The 21190-nt window shown below is 34.1% G+C and overlaps 1 protein-coding gene across 1 annotated transcript in view; it reads left to right on the forward strand.

Moving 5' to 3' along the window:
* The window catches only part of Birc6 (baculoviral IAP repeat containing 6), a 189449-nt gene that overhangs the window by 84135 nt on the left and 84124 nt on the right, over positions 1 to 21190 (forward strand). The window contains exons 41-51 of the mRNA XM_033762215.1: positions 2201 to 2355; positions 2842 to 2968; positions 5933 to 6043; positions 6803 to 6936; positions 7090 to 7217; positions 13218 to 13780; positions 14936 to 15111; positions 15671 to 15767; positions 15915 to 16109; positions 17249 to 17449; positions 20093 to 20372. Coding sequence (XP_033618106.1) covers positions 2201 to 2355; positions 2842 to 2968; positions 5933 to 6043; positions 6803 to 6936; positions 7090 to 7217; positions 13218 to 13780; positions 14936 to 15111; positions 15671 to 15767; positions 15915 to 16109; positions 17249 to 17449; positions 20093 to 20372 — 2167 coding nt within the window. The remainder of the gene's footprint in view (positions 1 to 2200; positions 2356 to 2841; positions 2969 to 5932; positions 6044 to 6802; positions 6937 to 7089; positions 7218 to 13217; positions 13781 to 14935; positions 15112 to 15670; positions 15768 to 15914; positions 16110 to 17248; positions 17450 to 20092; positions 20373 to 21190) is intronic.

The raw sequence follows: 21190 nt of genomic DNA on the forward strand, positions 1-21190 counted from the left end.
CCCCCATCCCCCCAATCCCCCACAGGGATTTTTTTGTTTTTGCAGCCCTGGAGGTTGAACCCAGGACCTTTGCATTGAGCTGCATCCCCAACCTTTCCTTCTCCTAGCCCTCATACTTTTAAACATTTTTTATTTTGAGAGAGAGTTTCATTAAGTTACCCACGCTGGGCTTGAACTTGCCATCCTCTTGCCTGAACCCCCAGAATGATGTGATTACAGATGTGCAGCACCAAACCTATCTTTGTGATACTAAAATACTAAAACAGAAGGTATTGGCATAGCATGACAGGCAAATGGGCTTATTAACTGAACCTACTAGTTGAGGTTAACTACCTTATTTTTTTTTTTCAAATTGTATATGACTTTATTTTTCATTCCAAGTACTAATAGTCTTGCCAACTCACCATAGAAAGCTTCTATAGACAGTTTACTATAGACTGAATTCTTCACCTCAAAATTCTTCCAGTATATGTCTAGCAAACCTTTAACTATTCTGCCATAATCTTTTACTCAGTTATAATCAGTCCTCCACACTGGAAGATTTAATCTTGACTTTACCCTTCCCTTCCTGGGACATCACTAAGAGTGTTTTCTCCCTTACCACTGTGAGCGGTTAACTTTAGATACCCTAGGGAAGGCAGAATATCATCAGAGGAAACCACCTCTTATTATTTATAGATAAAGAAGGTAGACTTTTCCTATAAAAGACTGGTAATAAATCATTCCTTTGCTTGCCATACTATGTGTGTGGAAATACTTATTTCTAACTTGCTAGTTGGAAAGCAGCTGTAGACAGTGCATCACTATGAATGAGTAATAGAAGGTCCCTTGCTAGGTTTGGCCATTGTTCCTGTAACATGCTAGACTTGTATAGATTTCCTCTTGTCATTGAAGTACGGTAAGATAGCACCTTGCTTAACAAAAATAAAGTTTGAAGAGGTTTGCTGAGAGGAGGAGGATCTCCTTTTTTTAAAAAACATTTATTTACTTATTTTTAAATTAAAAAAAATTATTTCTTGAGACAAGGTCTTGCTATGTAGTTCAGGCGGGCCTCGACCTGATGGTGATCCTCCTGCCTTAGTAGGATTACAGGTGTGTGTCACCATGCCCAGCATTAGTTTCATTTTTCTTAGGGTTCAGATAACTTACTTTTCCTTCTCTGGGGCTGAGTAAAGGACTGAGATACTAGATAGAACCCAAGAAGATCAAACATGCTTCTGTGAAGGAGAATTCACAACACATTCAGGAGAGAAATTTTCAGTATTAGATCTTCCTTACTAATTTGAAATCCTTTCAGTTTGTAATCTGTATTTATGTCTTGCCTTAGAAAATATAGAAACAAGGAGAAAAATGGAAGGGATGGCCTTATGTCCTATGATCTTAATATTGGTGCACTAATACTGATCTTTTCTTCCATGTAATGTGGAGCTCCCTTTTATATGGTCCTCTGCTTCATCACGGACAGTGGAATACTCCTCAGAGTAACCCATTTTTAAGTCAGATATTGCTAACTGAAAACAACTTATTAGAAAATCTGAAATTGTTACTTACTTCTCTTAATAGTCTGCTGATTATTGTCTCGCACATAGATTAGTCCCATTTTAGGTAATATTGTTATAAATATATGAAAACCCTTCTTAGTATCCCTGTGCTTCTTTGCTCCTCATGAATATATTTTCATTTAATTACTTTGGCATGTAACTTGGACCGTTGAAGGCTTCCCAGGTGATTCCAATATTTGGTCAATGTTGACAGTCAATTGCCTGTATAATATAAAAGTTTATTCTAGAATACCTTTTCAGTAATTAGTTAGGGTTCTTCTTTCTTTTCCTTTTCCTTTTCCTTTGGTTCCGGGGATTGAACTCAGGACCTTGTGCTTGCCAGACAGGCGGCAGCACCACTGAGCTAAATCCCCCGGCCCCATGTTTTTCTTTATTAGGAACATTTTCTAGAGAATATATTGTTTGCCTTTACTGGAAGAGTCCTACAAATTTGAGAGCTTTTATCTCTGCTGACTGTCTTTTTTAATTTCAAGCAAGGTCAGGAAAATAGCTTTTTAAAATGCTAAAATATAACTGAACCATTTTACAAAATGCATTTTTAATTTAAAAAAATTTTACCTATGTATACTTACTAGTAACTAGTTGATATGTATTTTGAAACTTTGTGTATAAAATCATAACTTATGTTTGATTTTCAGTATCACAATCTCCTACTGGAACAGATGATTCACTTCTAGGAGGTTTACAAGCAGCAAACCAAACCAGCCAGCTAATTATACAGTTATCATCTGTCCCGATGTTAAATGTTTGTTTCAACAAACTTTTTTCCATGCTTCAAGTCCATCATGTTCAGGTATGATTTCAGGAAGAAATGATATATTTTTACATATTCTTGGTAACACACTAAAAGATGTAATTAAGTGAGAAGTGCATTTACAACCTGACAGATGATTTCTTTATTATACTTATTTGGGAAAATATTGGAAATACTTTAATGATCACAGCTCCTTTGTGATGGGTCATTTTAAACTTTTATGATTTTAAGCTTTAGGGCTTTAATTCCTATCATGCACTTTACATAATCCTGTGATTTAAAAATGTGAATCATCTGATTTAGTTTAGAAACACATTTGTTAATGAAGTAAATTATTTAATTTTGTTTCATTAAAAACATTAAGATATGTTTGCTTTTTAAGTGGTTTGAGGTAACTAGAGAAAGTATTTAATAGAAAAGATTCTTGACTCATACTGGTTTTAAACGTTAGGTTTTTTTTGTTTAAATGCTACTTCATAATATAACAGATACATTTTTTTCCAGTTAAATTTTTTTTTTTTTCAGTTGGAGTCACTTCTGCAGTTATGGCTCACATTGAGCCTGAATTCTAGTTCATCTGGAAACAAAGAGAATGGAGCTGACATTTTTTTATACAATGCTAATCGAATACCTGTCATTTCATTAAATCAAGGTAAGGCTTATCTTCAGGAAAAAGCGCTGATGCATTATAAATAACACACTTTAAAAGGGTAATAAGTTAAAATATACCTAATTTTGTCATTAAGGTTATAATATGGGGGAATTTTTTTTTATATACTAATGAGCAGGAAAGAGAGCAGAAAATTCTCATTTTGTGGTCTGTGTTATACATTTGTATAGTTAAAATGTATAATATTCTTTTAATCCTTACATTGTAATTTCTTAAAGTTTTTTTTTTTTTTTTTTTTTTTTTTTTTTTTTTTTTTTTTTTTTTTTTTTTTTTTTTTTTTTTGTGGTGTATTTTTTTTTTTTTTTTTTTTTTTTTTTTTTTTTTTTTTTTTTTTGTACCAGGGATCGAACTCAGGGCCTTGTGCTTGGGAGGCAGGCAGTGGAACCACTGAGCTAAATCCCTAGCCCTTAAAGTATTATCTTGCTCATAATATATTTTCTTGTAACAGGTGATTTTGGTTCGTTGTTTTTTGATTCCTTGATTTAAAATAGGGCCTTGTGTATACTAGATAAACACTCTACCACCTACTGCTTTTTATTTTAAAATACAAAATAACTCCTGGAGGAATTGATCAATTGGAAAAATTATTTCCATTTAGTCATTTAGCAAAATACTAGTTTGGGAATGGTGAAAGTTAATATATTTTTATTTTTGGCAAAACCACTGAGCTAAATCCCCAGTGAGTGTGACATCTTTCAAAAGGAAAAGAATCAGCCTTTAGCTCAATCTATAGTGATCTTATTTTCTTTATGTTTTAAGAGAAGTAAAAATGAACATTTATTCCTGGTGGTTTCTAACATAATACATCCATATCTTGCTTGGCATTTTCTTTGTCTTCAAACCTTAAAAGTAAAGGCCCAGCCGATATAGTGGCACACACCTGTAATCCCAGCACTCACGAGGCTGAGGCAAGAGGATTACCATGAGTTTGAGGCCAGCGTGAGCTACATAGTGAGTTGAAGATCAGCCCAGACTGCATAGCGAGACCCTGTTTCATAAAAACCAGCAAACAAAAAAGGCCCACTGTTTCATGGTTGTACTTACATCTGGTTTGTCTCAATACCAGCCAGCCCTGCTTTAATAGATTTCCATCTTTTATATTGTATATTATTAACAATTACTATTATAAATTGCTTTCATATCTACTTTTAACCATGAAACATACTACATTTTATAGAAAATTGTATTAAAAAATAGAAGAGTCGGAATTTTTCTTTATTATCATTAGATACCTGGTCAATATCTAATTATCTCAAATGTTATGAAAAGTTTTTGTTTATTTGAATGTTTTAAAAATTTATCTTAATATAGCTTTCCTCCATTTTTTTCTTCCCCCTTCCCCTCCCTTCTCCCCTCCCCTCCCCTCTCCTCCCTTCCCTTCACCTTTGCCAAGTCATGTACCAGAGATGATTGATGGTTTATCTTCAAGGGTCTCCAGGGTCCTGGCTTTGTGTCTGTATTTGTATTTCCATGGTGTCTCTGTGTAAATTGTTACACTGAGAGTTTGATCTGGAAAGTTTGTTTGTTGGTTTTTTTTAAAAGAGAATTTAAGGGTTATCTTTTTTCCTCAATATTTGTAGGCACTATGCCTATCGCCTATACCTATTAACAGATTTCAAAATGATGGTCATCTAAGTCTCATTTTTGTTAATTTATTAGTTGAAATCTTCATTCTATAAAGAGAAACTTCTTTGATACATATTTATGTTACCTGTGGTAGTTTGTAGAAGAGAGGCAAGGAAAATGTTGAATTGTGCCAGCAAAATGCACTTTTTTCAGATTTTGGTTTTTAAAATGCATGTCTCTTTTTATTAACTTTTGATATGATATATGTTCCAGACTCCTTTTGTTTTCTTCTCTACATGTGGAATCACCTGTTTTGTTCTTTTTGTTTTTTCGAGACCAAGTCTCACTGTGTAGCCCAGGATGGTCTCGAACTTTTGATGATCCTCTGCCTCAGCCTCCTGAGTGCTGGCATTACAGAAATCCATCAACACACCCAACAGAATCACCCATTTTTAAAGGATATTTAGAAATCTCTGTACATCACTGTGCCATGCACTGTGCACCCTGTTTATTTTTAATGACTTCTTTGGTTTGCCCAGCAGTCATGGGTTCTTCCTTTGTGAGCCTTCCAAGTTCTCTAATTACTTGTTTGAGTTTATGCTTTTGATGGGATTTTTTTTTATTTGTTTATTTTTGTTTTGGGCCATACTAGGACTAGGGATGGAAATCAGGGCTTTTGCATTAAGCTGTATCTCTAGCCCTATTTAAATATTTTTCAATTTTGAGACACGGTCTCACTAAGTTACCCAGGATGGGTCGAACTTGTAGTCTTCCTGCCTCAGCCACCTGAGAGTACAGATATGCACACCACTCCTGGCTTGCACTGGTTGACATTGATTTTACCCCTTCCTGTTTTTTCCAGTGTGTCTTATCTCAGCTTTTGATTTTGGAGAATGTAAGGAGTTTGTATAACACAAAATTGTGTTGACTAGAAACGCCTGTAGTTTAGAAAGTAGAACAAATTTGTAATGATAACATCTCATTTTGTGTGTTGGGACAGAATTTTACACTTTGCCGTAAAATATCATTGACTCAATATTTTTGTTGTATTTAATGTGGAGGTCTTTTGTGTGTTTTGATGACATTGTTGATGTAATTTAAAGATGTGCTTAATTTTTTAATTCTTTTTTTTGGGGGGTGGTACTGGGGATCAAACTCAGGACCTTGTGCTTAAGAGGCAAGCTTGGTGTCATTGAGCTAAATATATAGCCCTCATTTCATTTTTTTTTTTTTTTTTTTTTTTTGGTACCGGGGATTGAACTCGGGTCCTTGCGCTTGCAAAGCAGGTTACCGAACCACTGAGCCTCCTTTCATTTTTAATTCCTGTAAATATTCAGTTTTTTCTGAGTAAAAATTTTTGTCTTTCTCTCCTTCTCACAGCATCAATTACTAGCTTTCTCACAGTTCTAGCTTGGTACCCAAATACTTTGCTCCGGACATGGTGCCTTGTGCTTCATAGTCTAACACTTATGACAAACATGCAGCTGAATGGTAAGTTGAAAAAAATGATTAATCTGACATTTTAATATTCCTCCTATCAGATTCTTAAAGTATATTTTTCCAAGAAGTGTTATAGTTGTATAAATTGTTGTATTCCTTTGAATTACAGTGTATTTATTGTGTAGGTGGATAGATTTTATGTCTTGAAGAATAGCTTCATTAAATGAAGAAATCTGTCACATTGCTATAGATGTTACTTGGATTACTGCTTAGCATTTAAGTGTTATTGTCTTTTTGTTTGAAGTATATTTTCCAAAAGTCAGATACAAAAGGTACTACTCTGTGTTAACTAAAGACAGACTTACCAGAGGAGTGTTTTATTCAATCCTGAAAATTAGTTTGTTGCCCATGTTAATTCACTATGTATAAATGGTGTACAATTGACATACCAAAAAATGGGTAGTGTTTGCCTCAGTTTATTATAGCAAACACTTAAAGGTTTCATGATAAGTAGATCTCTTTCTGTTTCTGGAATAGGCTGTGTGACAGAAAGTAGGGATTTAGATATTTTCTACTTATTTGTGTTTTGAAGAAGATGGTGTTTTAAACTCAAGGTGTTTCATAGACAAAAGAGAGGTAAGAGGTAATACATCATAAATGAAATGAGAAAATGAATTCTAGGTTTGTCAGTACCGATTGAAATTCTTTTAACGAAATGTGATTTCTAGGCACTAAACATGTTTATAAATACTGCATTTTATTCTTTTACGGTCCATTTATTGAGGTGTATTTTAATATTTATTTTTATAGCTGGTTCCAGCAGTGCCATTGGAACTCAGGAAACTACTGCCCATTTGTTGGTTTCAGATCCAAACCTTATTCATGTGCTGGTAAAATTCCTTTCTGGTACCAGTCCACATGGAACAAATCAACACAGTCCACAGGTAGTACCACTTTTAACTAGTAATGTGCTCAGATATTTCATTAAACATAACTTGTAAAGTAAAACTATAAAGATATTAATTGCAAGGTAGTCTTTTTTTTCAGTGTAAATAGTACCAGTAAGCAGTTCTCAGTGGATACACATTTCTCTTTAGGTTGGTCCTACAGCTACACAAGCTATGCAAGAATTTCTTACCCGATTACAAGTGCATCTGTCTTCAACATGTCCTCAGATATTCAGTGAATTTTTGCTCAAGCTAATTCATATACTTTCAACAGAAAGGTAAATTTCAATGTACTTTTTTTGTCCTGGGACAGAAAGAGCATATTATGCTCCAAATGTACTTTAATGTTTGGTGGGGATTTATTTGGGAAACAGTAGAGATTGAAAGGGGTTTAGGGGGAAGGGCTTTTTGATGTGGTTCCTGATTGTTTCTGTTTCGTTATGCCACTTTCATGTCCCTCAGTTTTCTGTGACATGATGAAATGCAGTGCATAAAACTTGGTTTGCCTTTAATGGTTTCATTGGTTACTTGTTGTAAACCTTCTAGGTGAAATTTATTTTGAGGTTGTTTAAATTGCTCTAGAATACAGAGGTGTACTAGTACTGGTACTAGTGATTTTTATATGATAAAATCTGAAAAGATAGCATAAAAAAGAAAATAGCATATTAATTTCATGTAGAATTCCTAGATTAATGAAATCAGGCAATATGTTAAAAGGATAAATTGTGACCAGACTTAGTTGATTCTTATAATTTGCCTGAATGCTTCGTTGTCATCATTAAGACATTTCGTGAAATCCCAGCATTACTTTCTGGTGAAAACTTTTAAAGGCCTGAAAAGAGTGGTACCTTATTTAAAGTTACAATAAACTATATTAGAGTAAGACATTTGGCATTTGAGTATTTTTTAAATTCCCATTAATATCAGAAATTAATGAAACATGCTGTTACCACTTTTATCATTTAATTTCATTTTCTAAAGAACTATGGACTGGGGGTTATAGCCATTGGTTGAGTGCTTGCCTAGTATTCACAAGGTCCTGGCTGAAAGCAGTCCCCAGTACACACCCAGTATGTATGTGTATAAGACTTAAAAATGATTTAATTATTTGTTTCTTATATGACTGTAAAAATGTTTAAAATGAAAGGAAAGCTGGATATAGTGTCACATGCTTGAAATCTTAGTACTCTAGGAGGCTGAGGCACGAGGATCTCAAGATTGAGCACAGCCTCAGCAATTAAGAGACTTAGCAGGGGGCGGGGGATTTATCTCAGTGGATCAAGGACCCAAGTTCAGTTCCTGGTACCCCCCCCAAAAAAATTCATTGGGTTCCAATATCAAAATAAAAATAGGCCCAAGTAGAATTCCCAACATGACCAAAACAAAGAGAAAAAAGAAAAGGCAGAAAAAGTGTAGTTTATAAACTGACATTTAAAAGAACAATTTGTCTGTAACTTATTTTCTTTAAAATAATAGTCTGGGGATGTAGCTCAGTGACACAGCACCTGTCTGGCAAGTGTGAGGTCCTGAGTTCAATCCCCAGTACCAAAAAGAAAATTAAAATAATAGTGACACTTAGTGCTTTCTTCCTCCTTTATAATAATTTAGAAACACGTGTGGTTAAATTATTTGCAGCAAATGAATTATACACACAACTAAGTGTAAGGGTGAGGAGTAGATTCACAGTACCAAGGGCATTCTGTGCATGCATTTAGAAAATATCAAGATGAAAGCAAATAATATTTATGCATATCTTGTTTGGAAAATTTTGTAAGATTATTGATAAAAATAAAACCAGCTGACAAAGAATAATCGCCATTATTTCATTTTTCTTTTAGTTAGGCTCTGAGATTTTATTTCTAGACTTCGAAGTATATTTGTTAGGTGTAGGATTTTGCATAATCCTATCTACAAAGAGGACTACGTTAAAGCTTTTTTAGTGAAACATCAATATATTTACTCTGCAATTTTCTAAAGAAACTTTAGTTAGATCCAGACTTGTTTTGTAAGTGGAAGTATTTTAACGGTTACAATCCTGAACCCCGCACATACTCTGTAAATTTTTTCACAATTTCTTTAGTAGGATCCAGAAGGCTGTAGCCCAAGAAAACCCTTCCCTTACATTTCATTTGGTTCCTGTGACTTTGAGAGTCTCTCTTGTACTGTTAAATTAGCCCACACCTCTTAGATTAGATTAATTATATCACAGGGTACACTGAAAAGCATTCACAATTTTAACAAAAGGAAGGCATTCATGATTGTGGGTACAGCTTAATGGGAAGAGTTCTTGCCTAGCACACTACACTGCCTTTTGTTTGAGTCCCAGCATTGAAAAGGAAAAAAAAAAGCATTCTTCTGGTTTATCAGATTGATGTTTTGCAGACATCCCCACCACTCATTACTGGTGTGGGGATTGAACTCAAGGCCTTTGTGCTAAGTAGTTTACATCCCTACCCTTTTGAATTTTGAGACAAGTTCTCACTGAGCTGCCTAGATTAGGCTCAAACTTCACTATCCTCCTGCCTCTGCCTCCCAGAATGGTGAGGTTACATGCTTGCACTACCATGCTTGTTTTATTTCCATTTTCTTAATACTGTCTTCCCCAAATTAGGGGTTTTTATTTTGATGATGCCTAAGCTGTCAGCTTTTTCTGTTTTGGTAAAAAGAATAAAACTCTCCCTCATCCAGGACACAAATCAAATCATTCTGTTCATAGTTTTGTTTTACATTTATGTTAGTTTTTATTTGGGATTATAAAGTTTGTTTTTTTTAAGCCTGTATATATCTCATGGTCTGTACTGTTTATTGAAGACAGTATATTTTTCATTGAATTCCCTTTGGGATTTTTTTTAGTAATGAATTAATCACATTTATTTTGATCTATGTGACTAGGAAAGAGAAGTGATGTCTATGTGTATTCTTTATCCAGTACTATACACCACATTGTCTTGATATCATTATAGGATTTTTTAAAATTTGGAAATGTGAGTTCTTTAATTTAGTCCTTGTTTTCAGAATTAGGTTGGCTGTTTAACATCCTTTGTTTGTTTGTTTTGTTTTTGTTTTTTGGTACTGGGGATTGAACTCAGAACCTTGCACTTGCAAGGCAGGCAGCGGCACCACTGAGCTAATTCCCCGGCCGTTCCTCTCCATTTTGTTAAAATGGATAGGACTAAAATATGATACAGGTTACAAATGATAAATATTGCTGCTGGTTGTGATGGTGCATATCTGCATTCCCAGCACTCCGGATGCAGAGACAGGAGGATTGTCCAGTTAAAGGCCAGCCTGGGCTACATATTGAGAGCCTGCCTCAAAAAAACAAAATAAAAAATAAAAGCATTGCTGCTTTCTTTTTTCTCAGGCTTCAGACAAAGATATTCAAACTTTTCGCAAATAGGGATGCTACAATGTGTAGATTCTTTTGCCAGATGCCTGATAAATGTAAAATATTCTTTTTTTTTTTGCAGCCTTCTCAGTCTCTTAAAACTTATGAGTGTCTTTTAGATTGTCTTTTCTTGAAACAACTTTGGTGCCCAGGCTGGCCTCAGACTCCTGGGCTCAAGTAATCCTCTTGCTTTAGCTTCATGTGTAGCTGGGTTTACTGTTCTGCACCACCATATCTGGAGAGGGTGGGGTGGGGAGGGAGGGAGTGAATATCTGCGCATTTCCAGGATAGACCTTAGGTAATGATGTTTATATCTTGCTAAATTTAGTTTGTATGTTTTGAAGATTTTGAATTTGTTTGTTTTTAAGGGATATTTGTATTTTTCCTACAGTGTCTGGTTTTTGTATGTAGGTAATGCTGAACTCATAAAATGAATGTTCCCTTTTTTAGTTGTGTAGAAGAGATTGTGCAGAGTGTATATTGCTACTTAAGTGTTTGCTGGTAATATTCACCAGGAAACATCCTGGACCAGAAGTTTTCTTTTGTATAAAACCTCTTGAAGTCACTTTATAGATGCAGGATAACTCAGGATTTTCCTTTCCTTTTTGACTGAGCTCTCATAGTTTGTGTGCAAAGGAAGTTGTTCATTCATCTGTGTATGTTGTTTAATTTATTATTTATAGTACGTATCTTAATGTTTGTATTTTTTTATCATGAAGTTTTTTGGGTACAATTTAGATACACATAATGGTCACATTCAGCATATGGAATTTGTACCTGTACATGATATATCTTGATATATGTACATGATATTTCTTTCCATTTTAGTTTTCTTCTCTCATTTTTTCCCTTCCTTCCTTTTCCTCTTCCCCCGCTCCATTGTGCCCCTCTCCATTTGAACATTACCTTCTTATCTCAGTGTCTCTTACGCAGTTTGGTCCTTATTTACACTTTCAGTTTCTCATGCCAGAGAAACAGTACAATATTTGCATATGTGTTTGATTGATTGATTGATTGATTGATTGATTTGGTACTGTGGATCAAACTCAGCCAAATCCCTGGCCCCCTCTAATTTATTTCACTTAAGAGTACGATCTCTAGCTGCATCCATTTAGGTAGAAATATTTCAAATGTATTCTTTTTTGGGTGAGGGTACAGGGGATTGAACTCACGACCTTGTGCTTGCCAGGCAGGCAGTGGAACCACTTAGCTAAATCCCTGGCCCAAATTTATTCTTTATGGCTGAGTAGTACTCTCTTGCAATTAAAAAAAAAAAAAAAAAAAAAAAAAAAAAACCAAAAAACATCTTTATCCATTCGTTGGTTAATGGGCATTTGGGGTATTTCCAAGATTTAGCTGTTACAGACTGTACTGCTATGAATATGGGTGTGCATATATCACTGGTGTGGTGGCTTTTAATTTTTCTTTTCTTTTCTTTTTTTTTTTTTGGTGTTTTGAGACAGGGTCTCACTATGTAGTTGAGTCTGAACTGGAACTCACTATGTAACCCAGGTTTGTCTCGAACTCAGAGCGATCCTCCTGCGTCAGCCTCCCACGTGCTGGGATTACGGGCATGTGCCACCATCCCCGGCTGGTGGCTTTTAATTTTTTCAGGAAGATGCCAACAAGGGGGATAGCTGGCTCAGATGGAACCTGTAGTCCTAGTTTTTTGCAGAATCTCCACTGATTCCCACAGTGGTTGCAACATTCTATGTTCCCACCAACAGTGGAGAAAAGTTGCTCTACTTATAGCCTTGCCCACATTTGTTATTAGTTGATTTCTTGAAAATAGCCATTTTTTCTGGAGTGAGATGAAATCTCAATGTTTTAACATATGTTTTGAATGACCAGTAATAGTTAACATTTTTTCATGTATTTCTATATCTATCTATCTATCTATCTATCTATCTATCTATCTATATATATATATATAGAATATTGGTCATTTTAATCTTTTGGGGTTATTTTGCATAGAAGTTTATTGTTATTGATATTTTCAAAGAACTAGCTTATACTTCATTGATACTCTTTTTCATATTTTATTTCATTGCTAATCTTTTTTTGGCTAACTTTGAAATCTTTTTTGATAATTTTATTTCCACTATTGGTTTATCACTTAAAATTTTTTAAATGATGGTTGGCCTAGTTTTACAATGCATAACTTGTATTTCATCTCTGTTTTCTTTCAAAATAATAGTAATTTTCTAGGTATACCCAGCCTTTCGCAATTTGTTAAATATTTTAGATGAATTCTTTTTCCTCATAATATATATTGCCAGTATCTGTTCTCTGTCTACCACAGGAAACCCAGTGCTTATGTTTCATCTCCTTGGAGATGCCTTTTTAATGGATTTCAAGGTTTTGTGTTTCTTTTGGCTTTAGCTCTCCATTGTGTGTGTGTGTGTGTGTGTGTGTGTGTGTGTGTGTGTGTTTTAAAGCAATAGCTTTGGAGTTAATTTACATTCATTTAGTTATTAGTTAAGAGTCATCTTTTTTCTGGCTGTTTGTGTCTTGGTCATCAGTAGAACTTGAGAGCATTTGATTTGAAGATATAAATGTCACTTGAATGAGTTTTGAGAGTCAAAATCAGAATATTTATAGTAGCAATGTTAGACAGTGTACCAAAACAGGGCTCATTCCAATATTAAGAATGTCTTGTGATACTGAAATATCTTAGTCTGTAGCTTCAAAATTATTTTTAAATTTTTACTTATTAGTTTTCTATTTGCAAGGGAAGTTGTTTTGAATTTTACATAAAATGGAGGTGTGAACAATATGACTCAGAAAGATATGGAAATGTACTTACCATATGAAATAATGAATACTAAGAGTTTAAGCCTTTAACTTTCTTGTATGGTGGTAATTTAATTTTTAATCTCTCTTTCTGCAGGGGTGCCTTCCAGACAGGCCAAGGACCTCTTGATGCCCAAGTGAAGCTCTTAGAATTCACTCTGGAGCAGAATTTTGAAGTTGTTTCAGTTAGTACTATTTCTGCTGTGATAGAATCGGTCACCTTCTTGGTGCACCACTATATTACTTGTTCAGACAAAGTAATGTCTAGAAGTGGATCTGATAGCTCTGTGGGTGCTCGAGCATGTTTTGGGGGACTCTTTGCTAACCTCATTCGCCCAGGTGATGCAAAAGCCGTTTGTGGTGAAATGACAAGAGATCAACTTATGTTTGATTTGTTAAAGCTTGTTAACATATTAGTACAGCTACCTCTTTCAGGCAATAGGGAGTATAGTGCAAGAGTGTCTGTAACTACCAATACCACAGATAGTGTTTCAGACGAAGAGAAAGTTTCAGGAGGGAAAGATGTCAATGGAAGCTGCACCAGTATTCCAGGATCTCCTGCATATGTCGCTGACTTAGTCTTAGCCAACCAACAGATTATGAGCCAGATTTTGTCTGCTCTAGGCCTGTGTAATAGCAGTGCCATGGCAATGATTATTGGTACGTATTCCAAGTGTGAATCTTATACTTGTTTCTGGTACTATACCTATGTTATTTTACTTTATAATATAAAAATACTTCATTGTAAAGTTCTAATCATGATTGATTTGTATTAAGTGAAGACTTTAGAGTGGCTTAAATAATTAAATATTTTAAATATTTACAAGTCAGTTTCAAATACTGGGAAATATTAACAATAACTTCTAGTTAAGTTAAAGGAACAGGCTCATATATCAAGTACAATAATTTATAGGTCAGTGTTGCTAATCTTTGCAGTATAAAGAATTTAAAATTAAATTTTATATTAGAAACCAATAAAATTTGACTTTTTTTGAAAATGAAATATAAAATTTTATTCAATGTATAATGGATTTTTTTGTTTTGTTTTTTTTTGTACCTGGGATTGAACTCATGTTACAGGCCACCAAACCACTGAGCTAAATCCCTGGCCCTTGTATAATGGTTTTTATGACATAAAACAGTGTAAAGTTGATATGTTTTATTAACTTTCCTACATTTTTGGGAAACCAATGTATTTTATTTTGCCTTACGTTTTTTAAACAGATGTTCTTTTCTTTTTTTTTTTTTTTTAAATACCGGGGATTGAACTCACGACCTTGAGCTTGGGAGGCAGGCAGCGGAACCACTGAGCTAAATCCCTGGCACTGGTCAAATGTATTTTTACATTTTGGGTTTTCTTTATCAATGTATCTTCTTGTGTGTTAGATGTTATATAGTAATATCCCTTTTCATTTGCTTCATACTATAAAGCTAGTATATTGAGTGATACTCCCTCAGTTGTATCGCAAAGCAAATTCTTTTCACTATAGCCAACAATAGGGGTATTTCATGAGAAAATATCTAAAAATTACGGTTTTCATTGACCATTATTATAAATACTGTAATCTCTAGGGATGTTTGTGTAGCTGTTACATACACTTACGGGTAAGGTGAGGTCTTTCAATTGGATTGGAAAAAAATAGATATGAATACTCTGTTTTGGGGGGAGGTACTGGGGATTGAACTCTGGTCCTTGTACTTGAAAGGCAGGCAGCAGCACCACTGAGCTAAATCCCTGGCATTGAATACTCTTTAATTATTGAGGACTTATGAACATATACTTTTTCTTTTAAAATGTATAATCTTTTAAACTAGGGGCAAGTGGATTACATCTCACCAAACATGAAAACTTTCATGGTGGGTTAGATGCCATATCAGTTGGAGATGGATTATTTACCATATTGACAACACTTAGTAAAAAAGCTTCTACAGTTCACATGATGTTACAGCCAATATTAACCTACATGGCCTGTGGATATATGGGCAGACAAGTAAGTTTATTCTAGAAACAGCTGCAGAGATTTAAATAGTTTTCTGATGATAAGAATAGAAAATTATATATAGGTCAGAGACAGGTCTGTATTCATGTAATATATAAAAGTAAAAAGTATCAATACGCGAAGATGGTGGATTATAAATTGAAATTTAGAGAGTAAGTTTCTTAAAGTTATATTTGAAGTTAACCACAGTGATATAAAAGTAAAACATTTAACATGGTCTCATATTTTAGATTTTCTTTTATAGTCTCAGAAAGTAGTTCTTTCCTCTTCCCCCCAAAAATAACATAGTTGAATTCCAAAGATATTCTCATATATACATATACATATATATATATATATAAAATATAAAAATACGTAAATGTTTCTTTAAGATTTGTTTCATAGTTTCTTTTAATTTGAAAGGGATTTATTGTAATTTTGAAAAGAGATTAGATTATTTTTGCTTTTTAATTTTCTTTTTAAATACTAAAATTGCAGGAATAATTTAACAAGACAGTCTTAATTTATAGGAAGATATTAAATCACAGTATAGTTTTGTTTGTTTTTTAAGGGTTCTCTTGCAACTTGCCAGTTATCAGAACCATTGTTGTGGTTCATTTTGAGAGTATTGGATACTAGTGATGCCTTGAAAGCATTCCATGATATGGGTAAGGTGCAATTCTTGAAGCTATAACTTAAGTGTAATCATTTGGTGTAGTGTGTTATGTTTGTGTTTTTGTATTTTCTGTGAAAGTTATTGCTTAATGCCAGATCATCTATCATAAATTTTCATTTTGTATTATTTGAAAACTTAGGTGGTGTTCAGCTCATTTGCAACAATATGGTTACTAGTACAAGAGCTATTGTGAATACTGCAAGAAGTATGGTATCAACTATAATGAAATTTCTTGATTCTGGTCCAAATAAAGCTGCTGACAGCACCTTAAAGACAAGAATACTAGCTTCTGAGCCTGACAATGCAGAAGGGATCCATAATTTTGCACCCCTGGGTAAGGAAGTTAATTACATTTTACTTTTATAAATCTATTTATTTATTAGCTGATGTGAAGCTGAAGCAAAATGAATTATTGAATTACATAGATATACTGTCTCCATTTTGGTTACAGTTGATTTTCTAATTTTGAATCAGTTGATTTTATTTTAATTTTAAATTTTTATTTTTACTTGAGACTAGGTCTCACTTTGTTGGTATGGCTGGTCTTGAACTCACTATGTAGATCCCAGTGTGGCCTGGAACTCACAGTGATCTTCCTGGTTCAACCTCCTGTGAGTGTTGCGATTATAGGCGTGTTCCACCAAACCAGGCACAAACAGTTGATTTTTTTCTTTTTCTTTTTTTTGGTACCGGAAATTGAATTCAGCCCTTGAACTTGCCAGGCAGGTGCTGTGCTACTAAGCTAAGTCCCCGGCCCTGATTTTAAATGTAGTATACATTAAAACATTCTATTGAGGGGGCCGGGGATTTAGCTCAGCAGTTCGGTGGCCTGCCTTGCAAGCCCAAGGACCCAAATTCAATCCCCCGTACCAAACAAATAAAGAAACATTCTGTTGACTAGAATGAAAGTTTTAACAGTTTTCTATAACAAAATTTACTTCCATTTCAAGTTTAATCAGCACAGTTTATAAAACTAAATAGTAATTCTTATGATATTATGCTTTTTAAACACTTAATTAGGCTGGGCGTGGTGGCGCACGCCTTTAATTCCAGCACTTGGGAAGCTGAGACAGGAGGATTGCTGTGAGTTTGAGACTAGCCTGGGCTACATAGTGAGTTCCAGGTCAGACTCAACTACATAGTGAGTGAGACCCTGTCTCAAAAAAACCAAACCAAACATAACAACCTCGAATTAGTTTGAAAGGACTTATCCCCCTTATATTTTTCTTCTACTTTTTAAAATTCAGGACCATTTTCAAGGTAAAGAGTATATTGCTTAACGTTTTTTACTTAAATCATTTGAAAGCGATTGTGCTTTCACTAGTTTTTATTTGTCATGTGAATATTAAACTTTTCCCCTTGCCAGTTCATTGGATGTCCTGTTCATGTTGGCAGCTCTTATTCTTGAATAATTCTTAATGCTTTATTGCAACTGTTTGCATGTTCTGACTTTATTTAAAATATCTTCTGTAGGTACAATCACATCTAGTAGTCCCACTGCTCAACCTGCTGAAGTGCTTCTGCAGGCCACACCACCCCATCGAAGAGCCCGCTCTGCTGCTTGGTCATACATCTTTCTGCCAGAGGAGGCTTGGTGTGACCTTACCATTCACCTTCCTGCAGCAGTGCTCCTTAAGGAGATTCACATCCAACCTCATCTTGCATCTCTTGCAAGTGAGTAACATTTTATAAAGCATTATGAGAATAAGCTATAATTTACAAATACTTAAAAATGAGAGTAATATATAGCAAGCAGTGATGTATTAATCTGAAACAGCAGGGTTTCCCCACGAAGAGTATTTGATGAAGTCTGGAGAAATATAGTCCAGTTATATATTATTTTGCTTTTCCTTTCTCTAGATTTTTTAAGCTAATATATTATGCCAAAATGAGTTCATTGACACACACATCTATATGCAATTGCCAATTTTAGTTTTTATAGCTGGGTCCTCAGCACTAACCCTGTAATGTGAACTTGGCATAGATTTGTGTGTGCCCCCTCACTCCTATTGGAAGATAGCTAACTATGTAAAGAAGTTTTAAATTATGGTTTTAGAGTAGTGTTTTTAATATTTGTGTGTGGTTTCAAATTTTGTAATATTTTTAATAATAGTTTTCATTATAACACTGGTATGTTCAGCCTTTAACATGTCTGCAAAAAAAACAAAAGATGTGACCCTTACCACTTCCATCCTTATTAGTACTGTACTCTTCTCAGAAAATGCCTTAGATCAGAGATGAGTCTTCTGCACCTTTGTGTCCCTTCTTGTACGGTCAGCATGGGACTCTGCAGAGAACAGTCTTAGTACCTGTTTCAGGAAGAATGTTGTAAGAATAAATTATTCCTCCTGTAGCTCTATTACTTAGAAGCCAGGAATTATAATTTTCACTAACTGGAGGTCACTGACTGGCATACTGTTTTTAATAAATTTTGAAAAATTGGTATATGTATGTAATATATTTAATTCATTTGGGGGTACAAATAATCATTTTTGATCCTTTTTTCTGCCTACATATCTCCCCTTCCACTCTCCCTGTGATGTCCTTTCCACCTAAAAATGGAATTTTATATTTGAATCTTAATACTGTGTAATTCATTTGATGATTGTTCATTGAATATATTTTATTGCTTTGTATATAAATGGCTCAAAGTAACTTAGAAAATAAGTTACAATCGAAGTTGAGCAGGAATTCTATCAAGTATTCAAAAGAAAGCAAAATACTGTTTTCCATTTTTGTGATTTACAGATTGTTTCATTATAAATGCTGCAAAATTGTTGACATATTCATTTATGTTCATTGATTAATTTTCAGTGTTATCTAATATTAGTAATTGGATGAAGAGCTGTGGGAAATTTTGCATTCTTGGCATATTTGGAAGAATAAAATTTTTTCACTTTGCAAGATTATTATATACTAATTCATAGTAGTTAGAGTAAAACATAATGTAAAGTTGGAAGGAAATTAGACAAATGCAGTATTTTAGCAGCTCAAAAATTTGTTTTAAAAGGCAAAAGCCAAGCAATATGAGTTAAGGAAAATTCTAAAATGAGAATGATTACTTTTAGAAGGGAATGGGGTGGGTCCATGTGCTTAGTGAAAGAGTTTGGCATTGGATTAGATCAGAAATTAAACATGTGCTTCAGTGGAAATAACGTAGGCTTTATTTATTTGTATATTTTTGGTTTATAGAGACAAGGTTTCACAATGTAGCGCAGGCTGGCCTCAAGCTGCAATCCTGTCTTGCTTCAGCCCTCTCTAGTGCTGAAATAACAGATGTTCCCCACCCCACCCAAGTATAGCTTTAGAATTAAATTTGTATTTGAATATATCTTGTGGGAATTTGGATTAATCTATTTCATTCTTCCTGGTCATGTAAAGTGTAGTTAATGCTTTTCCCAAATAGTTTTGAAGCTTTAATTTAAAAATTAAAATTAGGGGCAGGGATTTAACTCAATGGTTCTGCCATCTGCCTCGCAAGCAGAGGGACCCAAGTTTGATCCCCAGTACCAAAAAAATAAAACAATCAAAAATTAAAATCAAATGTCAACTTCATTGTAGTCGACATGTTTATGTAATTAGATGGACTTTCTTCTTGTTCTGGGAAGTTGTTTTCCTAAGGTAGCTGTCGTTTTTTTACATCATGGAGCCATAAATTTTAAGGATTAATTTAAAAAATTTTTGAGATTATGTGTTTCAGTTTTGAAATACAATCAGATGATAGAGGTGAAAGCAATTTCTGAACTTAGTCGTGAATTTAAGATCATTGTTGAAGACATTACAGTGTGGTAGTGATATAATGAGTTTGTAGAAGAACAAATTATTTAACACAGTAAAGCATAGTATCTTTATTAATTAAAGATAGTTACATATTGTTTATGACACTTTGAGTAAAGCAGAAGTAATGGGATTATTTGGTTGGTTTCACCTGTGCCCCTGTAATTACTATGAAGTACATGTGTTTTCCAGTCTTCGGTTACTGTTTTTAGGTGAACATTAGAATATTTAAGTACTTTTAAAAATTATATTGTGGCTCAAATAGTTTATGTTGAAATATATTTCCAAAATTAATTAGGATGGAAGTCATGACAAAGTATGATTGGTTCTATAAATACACCCCATACCAGGGATTGAATTCAGGACTTTGGACTTGCATGGCGGTCATGGTGCCACTGAGCTAAATGCCCAGCCCAATAAATTTTCTTTTTATAAGTTCACAATGAAAGTAACTGAAAGCTGCTGTATTGATTTTTTTTTTTAAAGACTGAAATCTAGTTCACTTTTTTATTTGTGTTTGTTTAATTTTGTCTCCTAAAGCTTGCCCATCCTCAGTGTCTGTTGAAGTTAGTGCAGATGGGGTAAACATGCTACCTTTGTCTACACCTGTGGTCACAAGTGGTCTGACCTATATAAAAATTCAGCTTGTAAAAGCTGAGGTAGCTTCTGCTGTCTGCCTTAGACTACATCGTCCACGAGATGCCAGCACATTAGGCCTTTCACAGATTAAATTATTGGGCCTCACCGCTTTTGGTACCACTTCTTCTGCAACAGTTAATAATCCCTTTCTTCCGTCTGAAGATCAGGTTTCCAAAACAAGGTATGCTTTATTTTTTACTCTACAAAACATTTTCTGTGCTTTTTTTTCCTTTAATTATTCATCCTATGCTTGCTTTCATTTTTAGAACTTAGGAAGTTATTTGTTCATAAATGTTTTTATATCATGATGTTATTAGGCTGAATAGAGATAATATTGTGAAAGGAAAACTCTGAGACTTAACTAAATTGAGATTTATGTGCATTTAAGCTACCTTTTTTTTGTTTGTTTGTTTGTTTTCCTTTTTTGGTACCATAAATCAAACTCATGGCCTATCATTTGCCAGGCAGGTGCTGTGCTGCTGGGCTACATCCTCAGCCTGTGCATTTAATCTTTGAGTTGACCTACAGTGTGATATAATATATGTATGCAGGTTCCCATTGATTTGATTGTTGTCTATTTCAGGGATTTTCAACAGGAATATATCTGAATCAAAAATAAAAAGAGCATAGGAAGAGCAAACTGGTATTATATATATAAATTCTAGTTATTAAAATATATTTTACAAGCACAAACCTGAGTATCAACTTTAACCAATCTTGTATGTTTATTTCTTTTTGGTACCAGAAATTGAACTTGGGTCCTTGCACTTTCGAGGCAGGCAGTGGAACCACTGAGCTAAATCCCTGGCCCTAAGCAATGTTCTTCTGATAAATTTTGATGTTTAAAGTTTTTTAGATAGTTTTTATTTTAAAATTTGACTGGTAAAAGGATTTCCTTTTTATTCTCAAGATTCCAAGACTTTAAATCTGTTATCCTAATTGGTAGATATTAATATGTACATAAATATATGTACATAAAAAACAATTCCTGCTTTATTA

Source organism: Fukomys damarensis, unplaced genomic scaffold (genome assembly GCF_012274545.1).
Source record: "Fukomys damarensis isolate Sample0158 unplaced genomic scaffold, DMR_v1.0_HiC HiC_scaffold_2, whole genome shotgun sequence".
Classification (NCBI taxonomy): Eukaryota; Metazoa; Chordata; class Mammalia; order Rodentia; family Bathyergidae; genus Fukomys; species Fukomys damarensis.